Source organism: Eschrichtius robustus, chromosome 3, assembly GCF_028021215.1.
Source record: "Eschrichtius robustus isolate mEscRob2 chromosome 3, mEscRob2.pri, whole genome shotgun sequence".
NCBI classification, from domain to species: Eukaryota; Metazoa; Chordata; class Mammalia; order Artiodactyla; family Eschrichtiidae; genus Eschrichtius; species Eschrichtius robustus.
The window spans coordinates 108,655,192-108,669,620 of NC_090826.1; the positions used below are offsets into that span (position 1 = coordinate 108,655,192).

Sequence of the window (14,429 nt, forward strand, 5' to 3'; positions counted from 1 at the left end):
TCACTACACAAAATGGTTGGATCCTGTCATCCTCCCACTACATTAATCAGCAGTTCAAGAAGTAGAGGGAAGAGCTGAAGGGTCATCTGATCCATCCCCCCTTTCCCCATTCCCCTCAGCTCTCGACCACTGTTTCTTCGCCTTACACTCATGCGAAGCCCTAAGCCTTTTGTCTATATTACAGCTAAGAGCTAAGACCTAATAAGTTCTGTTTTGGTTGTTTTTTTTTTAAATAATAAAAAAAGTAAGGCAGCCTTACTTTTAAGGCTAGGGGAGACAAGTTTTAAATGCAGCGTTTTACAAGTTACATAGTCTTTTCAAATAAACAGAAACCTCCTTCCTCCAAGCAGGATTACCTGTGCTTGCCTTTCTCTTGGCAAGATAACTCTGGAATAAGAATAAGAACAGAGACTTTTCTAATATCATTCTCCTCATTCACCTGCTTCCATTGAGCCTACTCAGCTAACAATATCAAGAAGTCTAGGGACGTCCCTGGCCGTCCAGTGGTTAAGACTCCTTGCTTCCACTGCAGGGGGCCCTGGTCAAGGAACTAAGATCCCACATGCCGTGCAGTGCAGCCAAAAATAAATTTTTTTTAAGTCTAAGAAATGAGCCTTACCTTCAGGATGTTTTATGCCAGAAGTTGGCATTTCTTTATTAAGGATCAAAGATTCATATTTTTATTTAAGATTTACAGAGCTGATTACATTATTACCGGTCCTTTATTTTTTCTTCAATCTTTCGGCCACACCACGCGGCATGTGGGATCTTAGTTCCCTGACCAGGGCCCCCTGCAGTGGAAGCGTGGACTCTTAACCACTGGACCGCTAGGGAAGTCCCTAAAAACGTCATTTTAATTAAGGTCTCATGCTTTTAATGACTTCTCTTCCAGAGATTGAAATGCCTAGTCAGAACCTCCGTGTCCCATTTACTCTACAAAAGCCAAGGTGCTTGTTTTTAGGTAAACAACTGTTTGGATAACAGTTTTTGCCCAGTAAATATGCAGGCAGCAATTCAAAATCTTTATCTCTGATGGCTCACTTCTTCGCTTAAGTGGAGTTACTTATAAAATAGTCAATTTAAGAATAAAGCTACTGACAGTTGTGTCTTATCCATGGTGATGCAGTTAGGGAGGTAACCCCACCATGAGTACCCCCAGTATCTTATCTCCACCAAAGAAGGACACTGAGTTATCTGAGTTATTTTTGTGGTTTGTATGTGCGGTAATGTCAAGCTCACTGAGGAGACAGTGCTGTGAAAATGAGAAAAGGAACCCATAAGCTGTTACTCTGAGATTTCTCACTTACGAGTTGGTCTTCAGAAATAGTCTCAATTCACAGATCCCAAGTCAGGTGCCACAAGGTTCACCTGGTGGAGAGAAGTAAAGCTTGAAGAACAGGCCAGGGGAGGAGTATGGCTTATGGGAAGAGGGATGAGTAGCAAGACAAAAGGGAGACAGAGTAAGGGAAGGTAGGGGCAGGATGATAAGATGAGGCAGTGCAGCGGTGCAGGTTAATGAGAGAGAAAACCAGAGATTTATGTAACATCTCCAGGAGCAAATAGGCAGGGAAGGTTCTCCAGCCCACATGCATCTGTTCTGGAATCTGCAAATTACTTTGGAGGGTTTTGATTTTTTAGGAGTCCCTCTGCCTGATGTTCCACAAAGCTCCAGCTCCTGCCTGATATAGCACATAGGACTCTAGTACCTTGCATACAGGACATACTCAAATATTTGCTGACTAAAGGAAGATGGGGCAAGTCATGAATTACTTTTTTCCTCATAAACCGGAATCTATTTAAACTAAAAGTCCAAACCACTCCTATCTACCTGGCAAGCAAGCCCTCAAAAGATCAAACAGTGTAGTGTTCTCACCAGTACGATGGGACATTTTGCTTCCTTACTTATGAAGATACCCTGGATTTTCTCATTCTTTTTAAATCACTTTTTAAATAGAGAGGGTGGGAAATAGAGATGGTGGGAAGGGGAGAGTGTGTGTGTGTGTGTGTGTGTGTGTGTATGAAACCTAAACAGAGTGGAGTCAGAAAACCTGGATTCTAATCTATTTAGCCAGTAACTTGTTGTGTAAACTTGGGTAAGTCCATTGATTTGCCATGCCCTGTTTCCTCATTTTCCAAGTGGGAATAATATTTATTCTATTGATATATACCTCACAAGGTGGCACTAAAGATTTAAAGAAATGATATATGAGAGCATTTTGAAAGGATACATTTCTATATGAGTCTAAAATACAGGAATTAATTAGTATGGTAAATGAAAAGAGGTTAAGAGGAATATTATTGGATTAGGGGAAAGGGGGGCTTGGAAAAGAGAGAAGCCCCCTCCTTTATTTGACAGATACCAGAAAAAGCCAAGACCACTCCACTCCTTAATTTGGCCAACATTTTCTTTTATCTTGAGACATCTTCGAAAAAAAGGGGTTCTTTCTTTTTCCTGCTTCTCTGTGCCAGGGATTTTTATTCATTTTGAAGTTACTGCCTGCCTACCATATGCCAGGCAATGTGTTCGTTAGCTCATTATTATTTAGTAATTAGCCCTAGAGGGCAATACTGTATTTTTAAAGGACTTTCATGGGTTATCTCATATATTCCCCTATCTTTCCTTGTTGATGGAATTGGCAGTCAGTACTTAATACGTAGAGGAACTGAGGCCTAAAGAAATTCAGTGACTTGACCAAAGGCCACGGGGCAGTGATGAAACTAGTACCCAAACCTAGGTTTCCTGACTTTCCTCTTCCCATTAAATGGGTACTGGGGAAAAAATGAAGTTACCAAGATGCTGGTGTGTGGGCTCTGAGGCAGATCTGGCTTAGGGGTGATCAGCAGAGCCTTCCCCAGCCAGGGCATCCTCTGGGCATTGCGGTAGACAGGATGGAATTTTTACACATCAGTGCATCAGGGAGAGGTACCAGGTAGTAGGAAGTTTAAGCCTCACCTGGAGCTTGTCTTTAAAGCCACTTGGTCTAACAGACCAGGGCTCTGGAGACAGACAGTTCTATTCCTGCCAGCACTTACAGTGTGTCTGCAAATCCCTCAGCCATTCTGAATCTCACTTTTCTCTCTGTGCAATGGAGATCATAATATGTACCTCATACTTATGGCTATTCTCCTGAGGCTCAAATAAGGCCTGAGGCTTTGTAAACTGTAAGAAATGTATATTAATATTAACTTCTCTTCCACGGAGTCGCCCTACACATCGGTACTCTCCGAAGCATAAAACTTTTCCCCAACGGTTGACCTGCCCAGACCACTATCTGTACCACCTAGGGAGTGTGAATTCCAGTTGCCAGTCCTGGGTAACGCGCCCTCCCAGCTCACGTTCTTGTTTTTGTTTTGGCTTTGAGGGGGAGAGGATCCCGATCTAGGTTATCGCCGGTCTTATAAACCTCCCTGTCTCTCTATCATCCGCTCCATCCTCCCCTGCCGTCTGTCTCGGCAGGTCGGCCCGGGCTGTCTTTTCTGGCTCCACCTCTCGCTCCGGCGGTCTGTGCGAGTCTCGGTCTCCCTGCCCCTCCAGACGCCGTCCTTCGGTGGGGTTTAGGTCTGTCTTCTTCACCCTCAGTGAGTCAGAAACAAAGGAGGGGGGTGGAGGGAGCGCACTCTCTCCGGCTCGGCGATTCGCCCTTTATTCTGAACTCACAACGTCAGCGGGCGGGTGGATGGAGCTGCGGGGCGCGGGCTGGGCCGCCCACAGCGCGCCGGGCCGGGGGAGCGGCCGGGCCGGGCCGGGCGGGCGGGCGGCGGGGGAGCTTTCGGGGGCCCGGGCCGCGTGGGCGCCGGGATGGAGGGCGCTGAGGGGCGGGGAGCGGGCGTGCGTGTGTGTGCGAGCGCGAGGGAGGCCGGCCTTTAGTGTAACCGGAGCTACAAAGAAGGGGAGAGGGAGGGAGGGAGGAGCGGCGGCGGCGGCTCCGGGGGCCTCTCCGCACCCTCCCCCTGGGCAGGAGCCCCCTCGAAGCGGCCTCGGCCCCCGACGCGGGGCCGCCCCTCGGCGCCCGCGCCCGCCCGCCCGCCCGGAATGATGAAGAAGAACAATTCCACCAAGCGGGTGAGTGCGCCCGCCCGCCCCGTGCCCGCCGCTGACTTTGTGCCCCGAGGACCCCAGCCCCGTCGGGGCCGCGGGCGGCTGGGTTGGGGGCCGGGGACGCCCCGCGCCAGCCCCCTCCTTCCGGCCCGTGGCCCGGTCGCCGGTCCCCTTAGCCTCGGCCTCGGCGCGCTGGGCCCCACGACGAGGCACCGGCGGGGGCTTTTGTTTGTTTACTTGGGCTGGGGGTTAACTTGGCTGAGTTTCTGCCCGACCCCCGGCCTCCCCTTCCTCGGGCGGCGGGCGGCCGCCGGCATCGCGCTCTGCAGCGGCGAGAAGACAATGAGAAATAAAATAAAATGCCGTTAATCCTGGCGCGGCGAGGAGGGAGGCTGGGGGAGGGGGCGGGGGGCCCGGCGGAGACCCGAAGGCCACCCCTCGGCTCCAGCCCGGCCCTCACCCCTTCCACTGGCAGTTCCAGTTGTTTATTTGGGAGAAGGGGGAGGGGAGCGATGGGGAAGCGAGTTCCTTGGAGTGAAAGGCTTTGAAGAAGTGGGGAGCGAACGCGGGTCTCCCAGACTCCAGCTGCGGCGGGGCGGACGCGGGAAGGAGGGGACCGGGGACTGAGGGGGGCGCCGGGGACGGAACGGGAGGAGGAAAAAGCTGTAATCACCTAACCGTGTGGTTCTCATCTGGCTCGGGGGGCAGGGGCCTCAGGATGGAAATCATCAGTCTGCACCGCCTGAGAAGGTCGGCTGGGTCCGGAAATTCTGCGGGAAAGGGATTTTCAGGGAGATTTGGAAAAACCGCTACGTGGTTCTGAAAGGGGACCAGCTCTACATCTCCGAAAAAGAGGTAGGTGCCCTTTGCCGCTAACTATCCTTGTTTTCTCAGCCCCCACTTTGTCTCTCCGCAGGGGTCTTATCTACTTCTCATCTCCCCCTTACCTCATCCCTCATTTTGTTCCAAAAGCTAGTTCAGCCGTCTGGTTGGTCTCTACCCCCATCTTATCTGCAGAGAAAGGTCACCCTTTAATGAGGAGACCGGAGTTAGAATTGGAAGTTGAGTTTGCATCTTATTTAAAAATTTTTCTTTGGAAATACCTTTCTGACAACCATGATAACTCCCTCCCAAGAATGTCCCAAAAGTTTTAAGTGTCCCCTGCTGGCCTCTACCCTATCCTGGCCTCTAGCTGACCGTAGGATTATTTTTTCTTTGCTGTTGCTGCTGAAACACTGTTCAGCTTATTCTCCACTCCTTCCTGCCCTCCCCACCCCAACCCAGCTAGCCTCCCCTTTCCTGTCTCTCACAGGGACATATGCAAGTCATATCAGTAGTACAGCTGCCCTGAATCACAGAAAACACACATACAACCCAGGGTCAGTCTCACATGACCTCAGGTAGAGTATTTGTAAGTGGCAGTTATTTCTGTTGAAGCCAATGTCCCTAACCAACATGTTCTCTGTTCCCCATCCCCACTCCACTGAAAAAAAAGAAGCAAGGAACTCATTCTCCATTCCTTCCTGCCCAGCTGCCCCCCACCAGTTATATCAGAAGGGAGAATGGAGTTATGAACCCCTGTGTGTCTCTGTGTCTTTGGGGCTATAGTTAAAATGAAAACCACAGTCCACATTGGGTCAGAACCTGCGCCCACATATTGAATCCAGATTATTCTCTCCGTTATCTCTAATTCTTGGGATAAATGACACATAGTAATATTGAGAAACTGAAATTGCCCCTCCGTGGGTTAGAAGTCATTCCAGTCCCTACCTCTGCGACTGTGTCAGCATCGCCTAGGAGACTGTCCTGAGTTCCCCTGGTAGGATGACCCTCCACCCGCCCCCATTCTGTATTCCCTCACCCAGGGCTAACTGGGAAGTCCTCCCTGAGTTCTAACCTCTTCTGCTTTCTGCATAGACTATATTTAGGTAAATAAATCCTTTTATGGTATTGAAATAGACACATGCGCAGTCCTAGAGAAAGTATTCATCTGAACAGGACATCTACTGAGGCAGCTAAGAAAGAACTAAGCTGTGCCAGGGCCAAAGAGATCCCTCATAAGGGTATTTAAACCTTGCTGTTTACACTAAGCTGAGAACTTGGTGATGGAGCGAGGTGAGAAAACACTTTGACAGGAGAATTTATTTTTAAGGGTCACCACTACCCAACCCCAAATCCTACCCAAGGTTTTTCCACAATTTGTGGGCTTTCCAGGGTTTTTTTCTGGCTTTTTTTTTTCTTAGGCAAGTGTCAAAGTGTATCTCCTGTCTTCCCTGAACTCCATAATGGCAGGAAACTCTAGTGAGCAATCAGGGAGAACTTCCCACACGTCAGTGGGGAAAACATGTGATCAGGGAAAGGGTAGAAGGAACAAGACATCTTTTTCTTGTTTGTATTTGTTCAAAGAACAGAGTCAGGGGGCAAAAGAGCGTAGTTGACCCTTGTTTGTGGAGGAAGGGGTACTGAGACAGGGGAAAGGATGGAATGACCTCAGCTTAGGATGTCTGGTGTCCTGTGAGTCAGGAGCATCTGACCGATCATGGGGCCAACTGCTCACTGCTGAGAAAGGCATAGGAGAAGAGGGAACAAGCCTGTTGGTAGTACTCTTCTTTGGGGCCAGTTTCCACGCTACAAAGGCCTAGGTTAAAGGTGAAACTGATCAAGGACTATAGGCTTTATTCTGTCCACTTCCCAAAAGCTCCAGAGCCAACAGAGTCAAGATTTTTTTTAATATAGTATGATGTTTGTAATTTACATGGGCTTTTTAAAAAAATATTTATTTATTTGTTTTGGCTGCACTGGGTCTTAGTTGCGGTGCGCAGGATCTTCGTTGCGTCCTGTGGGATCTTTAGTTGTGGCATGCGGACTCTTAGTTGCAGCATGCACGCGGGATCTAGTTCCCTGACCAGGGATTGAACCCCGGCCTCCTGCATTGGGAAGCTCGGAGTCTTACCCTCTGGACCACCAGGGAAGTCCCAGTAATTTACATGTTAATGCAGGAAATCCCTAACCCTCTCCCCTAGAATTTGCGACTGTCTTTTTTTGCAACTGCCCCCACCGAAGAAATCCTTCTGTATTTGTTGTTAATAATCGTTTTCTTCATTCTTAGTCAAAGGGCACCTTATGATCATGGAGCTGATGTATAGGAACAGAAACTAGACCTTAGGGAGACCTCATGGTAGAGGAAATTGAGTTCAGGGCATCTTTTTTTGGCAAGCATGGGAAAAATTCCTTTCTGTGGGCTAAGGAGAAAGAATCAGGGGAAAGGGTTGACTTTTGTGGGTGGTAATTATAAATGAGACTGTGGGAATTAGATGAGCAAAAACAATACAGTGGAGAACTAGGGTCTTGGAGTTGTCCATCTTCCCTGGGCACTGGAATATGCTTGTTTCACTGCTTGCCTTACCCCATCCCCTACCCCTGCCTTATGAGGGGCTAACCTCTGTCAATGTCTTCTGCTCCCCAGAGCTCCTTATCAGTCGTGTCCAAGCCAGAATATCTCCCTTTCCCTTCCCTTCCCCTCTGTTCCCCTCCCCTTCCGTTCCCCTCCCCTAAGGAAAACAGAACAAGTAACTCTCTTCCCCTGGCTACATAACACACACCCAGCACTTTCCTCTCCAAGATTTCTGGCCTCTGCTGATAGTCTCAGCTCTGAGGGAGGAGGGGAAGAGGAGTGATGCATCACCCTGCATCCCTGCTTCCATGTTTCTGGGAATTGTTCTGGGACACCCCTTGCCAGCATCTTGTCCACTTTCACCTACAAGCCTTCAAGGCTTCTGGTCACTTCCTAGTCCAAAACCCGGGAGCCCAGGATAGGGGAGAGCCCTGGAGGAGCCAGGCCACGTGGAAACAAAGAAAGGTGGGTGTATGAGCAGCCATTCACCTGAATGAGTCTGTGTCAGCCCCCTGGGTCCAGCGCCAAGTCAAAAGGATAGGCAGATACAAGAGCAGAGATTGGCTGGGGGATGGAAGAGAGAACCAGGTGGATAGATGAAGTCACCTCCAGGCACACAATTCCTATTTCAGAGCTTGAGATGTGGGGACTCTTTTGTGAAATACCTCCAGTCAGGGAGGTCAGATGTCTTCCAAGGAACATATGAGGCTACTTTTGACTGTTTGTTTAGTTTTAACAAGACAAGTGCTGGTGGTTTCCATCCTCATCCCAGGAAAGCCTGGACAGCTCATCCCACAGGGTCTTCCAATCCCAGGCATAAGTAGCAGAGGGTGAAAGGGTTTTCTGATCACAGGCTGCTCCGTCCAGGCCAGTGATGAAGGCTTCTTTCCTCTTGCAAGCCAAATCACAGCTTCAGAGGATCAGGGCTATGGGAATACCTTAGGGGAGAGGAGAAAAAACCCTGAGAAGTTTAAAACGGACCTTGGCAGAAATGTTAGTAGAATTTGCTTTGTGGCACTCATAAAAGGCTGGTTGGGGTTGGAGGATGTAGATGGAACTGTGGTCTCTGATTAGACATTCAACAAGGGAGTTAAGATCCAAATGATGGATAGACATGCTGAGAGTGGAACCGGGTGCAAGATAGATTCTACAAGCAGGAAGGGCTCAGTTTAGACACAAGGAAGAACTTCCTGGCAGTAAGGGCTCAAACTGGAATCATGGAAACTGGTAGCAGAACACTTTTTTCCAAGTAGTCCTCCAGGGAGAGTATAAATGCATCTTTGCCTAGAGAGCAGTGGATGATTTAAGTGGCTTCTCAAGCCCACAGGAGCTAGGTTGGGTTGTCACGGTACCTTGGAAGGAAGAAGGAGGGGTAGGAACTACAGGTGTATTTTTCACCCTGTCTGAACAAACTCAACAAACTGAACACAGGGGCTGCTGTTCCTGTGGTGCTGAAGCTTCTGAAAAGAAGGAGATAGATCAGGCTCTTCATAATAGTATATATTTAAGGAAGGAGCCAAGGGATAATGGGATAAGAAAGCAACAGCATAAACAAAAGACAGGGAAGGGCGGAGGCAGCCCTTTGTTCCCTCCAGACATCCCCTGATACTGGCCCTGCCTTTACCTCCTCCCTCTGGACAATCAAGGGCCATCCGGGTTTTGCTTACTTCAGGATGATAGGATTAAACTGTTAGCCCTGTAACCATGTCCTTTGAAGGACAAAGTGGGAGTCACAGTGAAGAGAGACCTCCTGGGGCTCTGGAAACAGTAGCTTGGCTGAGGGGAGTGGGGACAAGGGGTTTAAATGGAAACCCACCTGAGGAATCAGGACATGGGGGCTGCCCCCCACTGTCAGGCCTCTGTGGGCCTTGGGTAGGACAGCCTTTTCCTAACCTATGGTCATCCCTCCCCTCTCAGGCTTCTTCTGGTTCCCAAGACTGGTCTATAACTAACAATTTGGGAGAAGGGACTAAGTAATTTCATCCTCAGCACCTCACCTCCAACCCTCCCCTAGGTAAAAGATGAGAAAACTATTCAAGAGGTGTTTGACCTGAGTGACTACGAGAAGTGTGAAGAGCTCCGGAAATCCAAGAGCAGGAGCAAGAAGAATCACAGCAAGTTCACGCTTGCCCGCTCCAAGCAGCCCGGGACCACGGTATGCCACTCTGCCGCCTCGGCCACGGGGACGCTGACCAGCTCAGGGTGTGGGGAGCAGATCCTTCCCCTTCAGGACCTCTCTCTCGGCTCTCTTGGCTCAGAGGCCCTGAATGATTGCTCTCCTGCCAGCTTTTATTATTTAACCTGAGAATATCATGGCCATTTCCTTCCTTCCAGGCAAGCCAGCCTTTAAACTGTCCAGCAACAAAGACCATATCTCTCTCCCTCTCTCTCTCTGTCTCTCTCTCTCTCTCTCTCTCTCTGTCAAACACACACACACACACACACACCCCTCTAGGGAGACAGCCACTTTTCCCTGGACCGTGATAGGTGCTTGAAATTCTGAATCTAATTTCTCTTGTCTGAGGAAACCCAGGGAAGCCATTCCTGTCACATTCTATTTCTTCAAACATTTAAAGATCTTTATTTTAGTACCTGTCCTTTACCAAACCTCCTCTCATTATCTCCAGTGCCGTATTAATATCTGGTACCCTTCTAAGCTCCTCATTGGTCGTTTCTAAAACAGCCTCCAAGCAATGGCATTTTGCAGGAATAGAGGCTGATTTCCTTAAGTTACGGATGACTCCAGAAGTAGAATCTCTCTCCTTCCAAGAGCTGGGTCTCAGAGAATGAGATTATAATTTCTTATTTCTTCACTGTCAAGGTGAGGCCAACTGTAAACCCCTGACTGAAACAAGAATCTTCTCCTCACAGGCACCCAACTTGATCTTCCTGGCAGTGAGTCCAGAAGAGAAGGAATCATGGATCAATGCCCTCAACTCCGCCATCACCCGAGCCAAGAACCGCATCTTGGATGAGGTCAGGAGGCTTATTGTGGGGAAGGGGACGCTGAGGCAGAGGGAGCAGAATGACTCACTGAAGAGGGAAGAGGATGGTGTGGGCCCCACTTACTAGCTCCCCACCAGCTCTGCTCCTTTATTTCCCTTTTGAAACCCTATTCTCCTTCTAACTTCTAAGTCTTTTCTGCCAACTCCTCTTTCCCTGCTTTCTGATGCATGGGCCAGCTTAAGGAGCTTAAGCTTCATGTCCAATACATCCCTTGCCCTTGGATTTGCTCAGTAACGGTTCATGAGGTGGGATTATTTCCCAGTCCAAGCATGTTCAGGCCTCAGGGGAAGCTGGGTTGGGACAGAGTCTCCAAATAGCACCCATGACTCACAGTGCATCTCTTCAGGTCACCGTTGAGGAGGACAGCTATCTTGCACACCCAACTCGAGACAGGGCAAAAATCCAGCACTCCCGGCGCCCCCCAACTCGGGGACACCTAATGGCTGTGGTATGTAAGACTATAAGAAAGTAAAAATTGCTGAAGGGCCAACTCCATGTCAGTTCATCTCAGACAGGACTGTATCTCAGACAGCCCACCAGAGGCATTTGTGTACCAAGGTCAAAGGCTAGGGAAGTCCCTCCACCCTGTTCCCTTTCTTGATTCCTCCAAACCAAAAATATTTAGTCAGCACCTACTGTGAATTTGAAAGTCCTGCCCTCAATAAATGTATCATCCTTTGGGGGAAATGAGATATACCCACAAGGGAAGTGAAAAGTAGAAGAGATGAATACAGTACAAGGCAACATAAGCTACTGTCTGGTGGCTTAGCTATCCTGACGGATAACAGCATTATGTATCACAGGCACTTAGAGGAGCAAGGATTTTCTTTCATTTGTCTGAGCGCTAAGTGTCTAGGGAAAGAGGTGCTCAGGTATAGTAGAAAGAACATGGGGGCCTCCCTGGTGGCGCAGTGGTTAAGAATCCGCCAGCCAATGCAGAAGGCACAGGTTCGAGCCCTGGTCCGGGAAGATCCCACATGCCACGGAGCAGCTAAGCCCATGCGCCACAACTACTGAGCCGCCTGCCACAACTACTGAAGCCCGTGCACCTAGAGCCCATGCTTCCAACAAGAGAAGCCACCACGGTAGAAACCTGTGCACCACAATGAAGAGTAGGCCCCACTCGCCGCAACTAGGGAAAGCCCGCACACAGCAACGAAGACCCAACACAGCCAAAAATAAAATAAATAAAATAAAATTAATTAATTTAAAAAAAGAAAGAAAGAAAGAACATGGGCTTTGGAATCAGACAGAGCTGGGTTGGAACCTAGCTTTGCAGTGTACTCTGAAGCTGCCCGCCTCCAACTGTAAAGTGGGGCAGTAATCATGCCCACTTGAACGGTTGCTGTGAGGAATGATTGAAACAACATATGTATCAATACATATAAGGTGCTGAATACCCTTATCACTTTTTTAAAAATTACAGTATTCTGGAAATAGAACAAGTTTTATTTTAAGGCAAGAGGTTCTGAGGTCAGAATAGCAGAGGGGGTTGAGGTGTGTGGCTCAGAGGATACAGATGGAAAAGGACAGTTACCCTGCCATGCCAGGCATCCTGTATGTGTCAAACCCAACTGATGCTTAGAGTCCACAATACAGAGGAGAAAAACACTCTTCAGGAAGCTCGTAGTAAAGTGGAAAATACGGGAAACAAGCAGGATAAATTATTTTTTTTAATAAATTGGTAATTTTTTAAAAATACTTATTTATTTGCTAACTTACTTTGGCTGTGCTGGGTCTTAGTTGCGGCATGCAGGGTCTTTAGTTGCGGCATGCTGACTCTTAGTTGTGGCATGCTGACTCTTAGTTGCGGCATGTGGGAGCTAGTTCCCTGACCAGGGATCGAACTCAGACACCCTGCATTGGGAGCGCGGAGTCTTACCCACTGGACCACCAGGGAAGTCCCCCAGGAGAAATTACTTTAAATCACAGAAAAATAAAAGAAAGAAGTTAAAGTCACTATCAAAGGAATAAGAAATAGCAAACAAAGTCAGAGGGCTGTGTCAGGAGTGGGGGCTTCTCATTCAGGGAAGGCATGTTGAGGAGGGAAATGACCACAGCCTGCTTCTCTTTCAGGCAGTCAGTCCTGAAATGCTCACTGACGACAATCTTCCCCCTTCATTCCCTCCTTCTCCCTCTCCAGGCTTCAACCTCTACCTCGGATGGCATGCTGACCTTGGACCTGATCCAGGAGGAAGACCCTTCCCCTGAGGAACCAACCTCCTGTGCTGAGAGCTTTCGAGTCGACCTGGACAAGTCTGTGGCCCAGCTGGCAGGCAGCCGGCGGAGGGCAGACTCAGACCGCATCCAGCCCTCCTCGGACCGGGCAAGCGGCCTTCCCCGACTTTGGGAAAAGCCAGACAGAGGGGCCACCTACACGCCCCAGGCACCCAAGAAGTTGAGCCCCTCAGAAAAAGGCCGCTGTGCCTCCCTGGAGGAGATCCTGTCTCAGCGGGACACTGCCGCAGCCCGCACCCTCCAACTGCGGGCCGAGGACCCCCCGACCCCCATCCCACCCCACCCGGGGCAGCTGTCCCGGATCCAGGACCTGGTAGCGAGGAAACTGGAGAAGACTCAGGAGCTGCTGGCAGAGGTTCAGGGACTGGGAGACGGGAAGCGAAAGGCCAAGGACCCCCCTCGGTCTCCTCCCGATTCTGAGTCAGAACAGCTGCTGCTGGAGACAGAGCGGCTGCTGGGAGAGGCGTCATCAAATTGGAGCCAGGCGAAGAGGGTGCTGCAGGAAGTCAGGGAACTGAGGGACCTGTACAGACAGATGGACCTGCAGACCCCCGACTCCCACCTCAGACAGCCCAGCCAGCATAGCCAGTACCGGAAGAGCCTGATGTAGAGGAAGGTGACAGAGTCTGGAACGTGTGGGGGTGGACAGACTCTTATCTCCAAGTGTTGCAGGATACAGCTTTTTTATTTACCTCAGTCAAAAAAGAAAACAAAAACACGATCAAATTCGTTGCTCTTGCTGCTGCCCGACCCTCCTACAGCCCTTATTTCCCAAACTCCTTTCCCCCCATCTATCTCTCTGAGACCTAAATTGCCTCAGATCTGGGGAGGAGGTGACCCCTACAGCAGTATTAAGAAGCTTTCACCTGGATGAAGAGAGAGAGGGTAACGAAGGCACAGTCTGACCATGTTACACGCACCAGCCCTCTGGGGTGTGGTGAGGAATATACTGCTGCTCCCGAGGATGTATCTGGGCTCCTAAGTTTAGAGGGGGGAGGCGTGGGGCGTCTCTCGTGTCCCATTCCAAGTTTTCGATCTGAGGGTGAAATTTCAGCCACTCAGCCGTAGCTCGAGAGATGTGGGAGCCAGTGCCACCTCTCCACGCACACACAAGTGAAATTTATCCCAGCCCCGAGGAGGGTTTGTGCAATTAAAACACCCCCAGCCCCGCCGCCAGGCACTGGCTTCTCACGCCTAGCAGCCTCTGATTGAGATCAAGCTGCCTGGCTTTCTTGTATGAGGTGTTTCTTCCCTTCATCTCTCACACCCTTCCCAACACTGATTCAGAGATACAGCCCTGGACGGATGGGATGGATTTGGTCATTTGGCTAGGGGCGCCTAGCACAGGGGAACCGGGGATAGTCAGCCCCACGGAAGAACCAAACTAAAAAGGAAACTAATTTGTGATGCAAGCTGGGTAGGATGAAGGGGAAAACCAAATGCATGCCCAGGTTCCTCTTTCGGCCAAGCTAGGGTTTCCTGTAGCCTCTCCCTCTCCGTCCTCGAACCTTGCTTCCAACACTAATCAAGCCCCAGCTTTAGAAAACCATCTTTATGCTCACACCACCACCCTCCTGACCACCTCTGGAGCTGCCAGGCGCCCCGACATTCTTGTCTGTGGTAGATACTACACAACTCATTTTGATTGCTTCTTCCCTCTGAAGTTTCTAAGGTCAGGTTTAATAACAGTGATAGTGTCCAGAGAAGAAGAAGGCAACATATGAATGATTTTTGGAAAGAAGGGGACAGCCC

The 14,429-nt window shown here is 49.6% G+C and overlaps 1 protein-coding gene across 1 annotated transcript; it reads left to right on the forward strand.

Annotated features, from left to right (window-relative positions):
• Positions 1 to 3,894: 3,894 nt before the first annotated feature.
• On the forward strand, positions 3,895 to 13,403 carry PLEKHO1 (pleckstrin homology domain containing O1). Its single transcript, XM_068540691.1, has 6 exons — positions 3,895 to 4,063; positions 4,748 to 4,894; positions 9,448 to 9,588; positions 10,305 to 10,409; positions 10,786 to 10,887; positions 12,583 to 13,403. The coding sequence occupies exons 1-6, from the start codon at positions 4,034 to 4,036 to the stop codon at positions 13,285 to 13,287; spliced, it is 1,230 nt and encodes a 409-aa protein (XP_068396792.1). The 5' UTR covers positions 3,895 to 4,033; the 3' UTR covers positions 13,288 to 13,403.
• Positions 13,404 to 14,429: the final 1,026 nt, after the last annotated feature.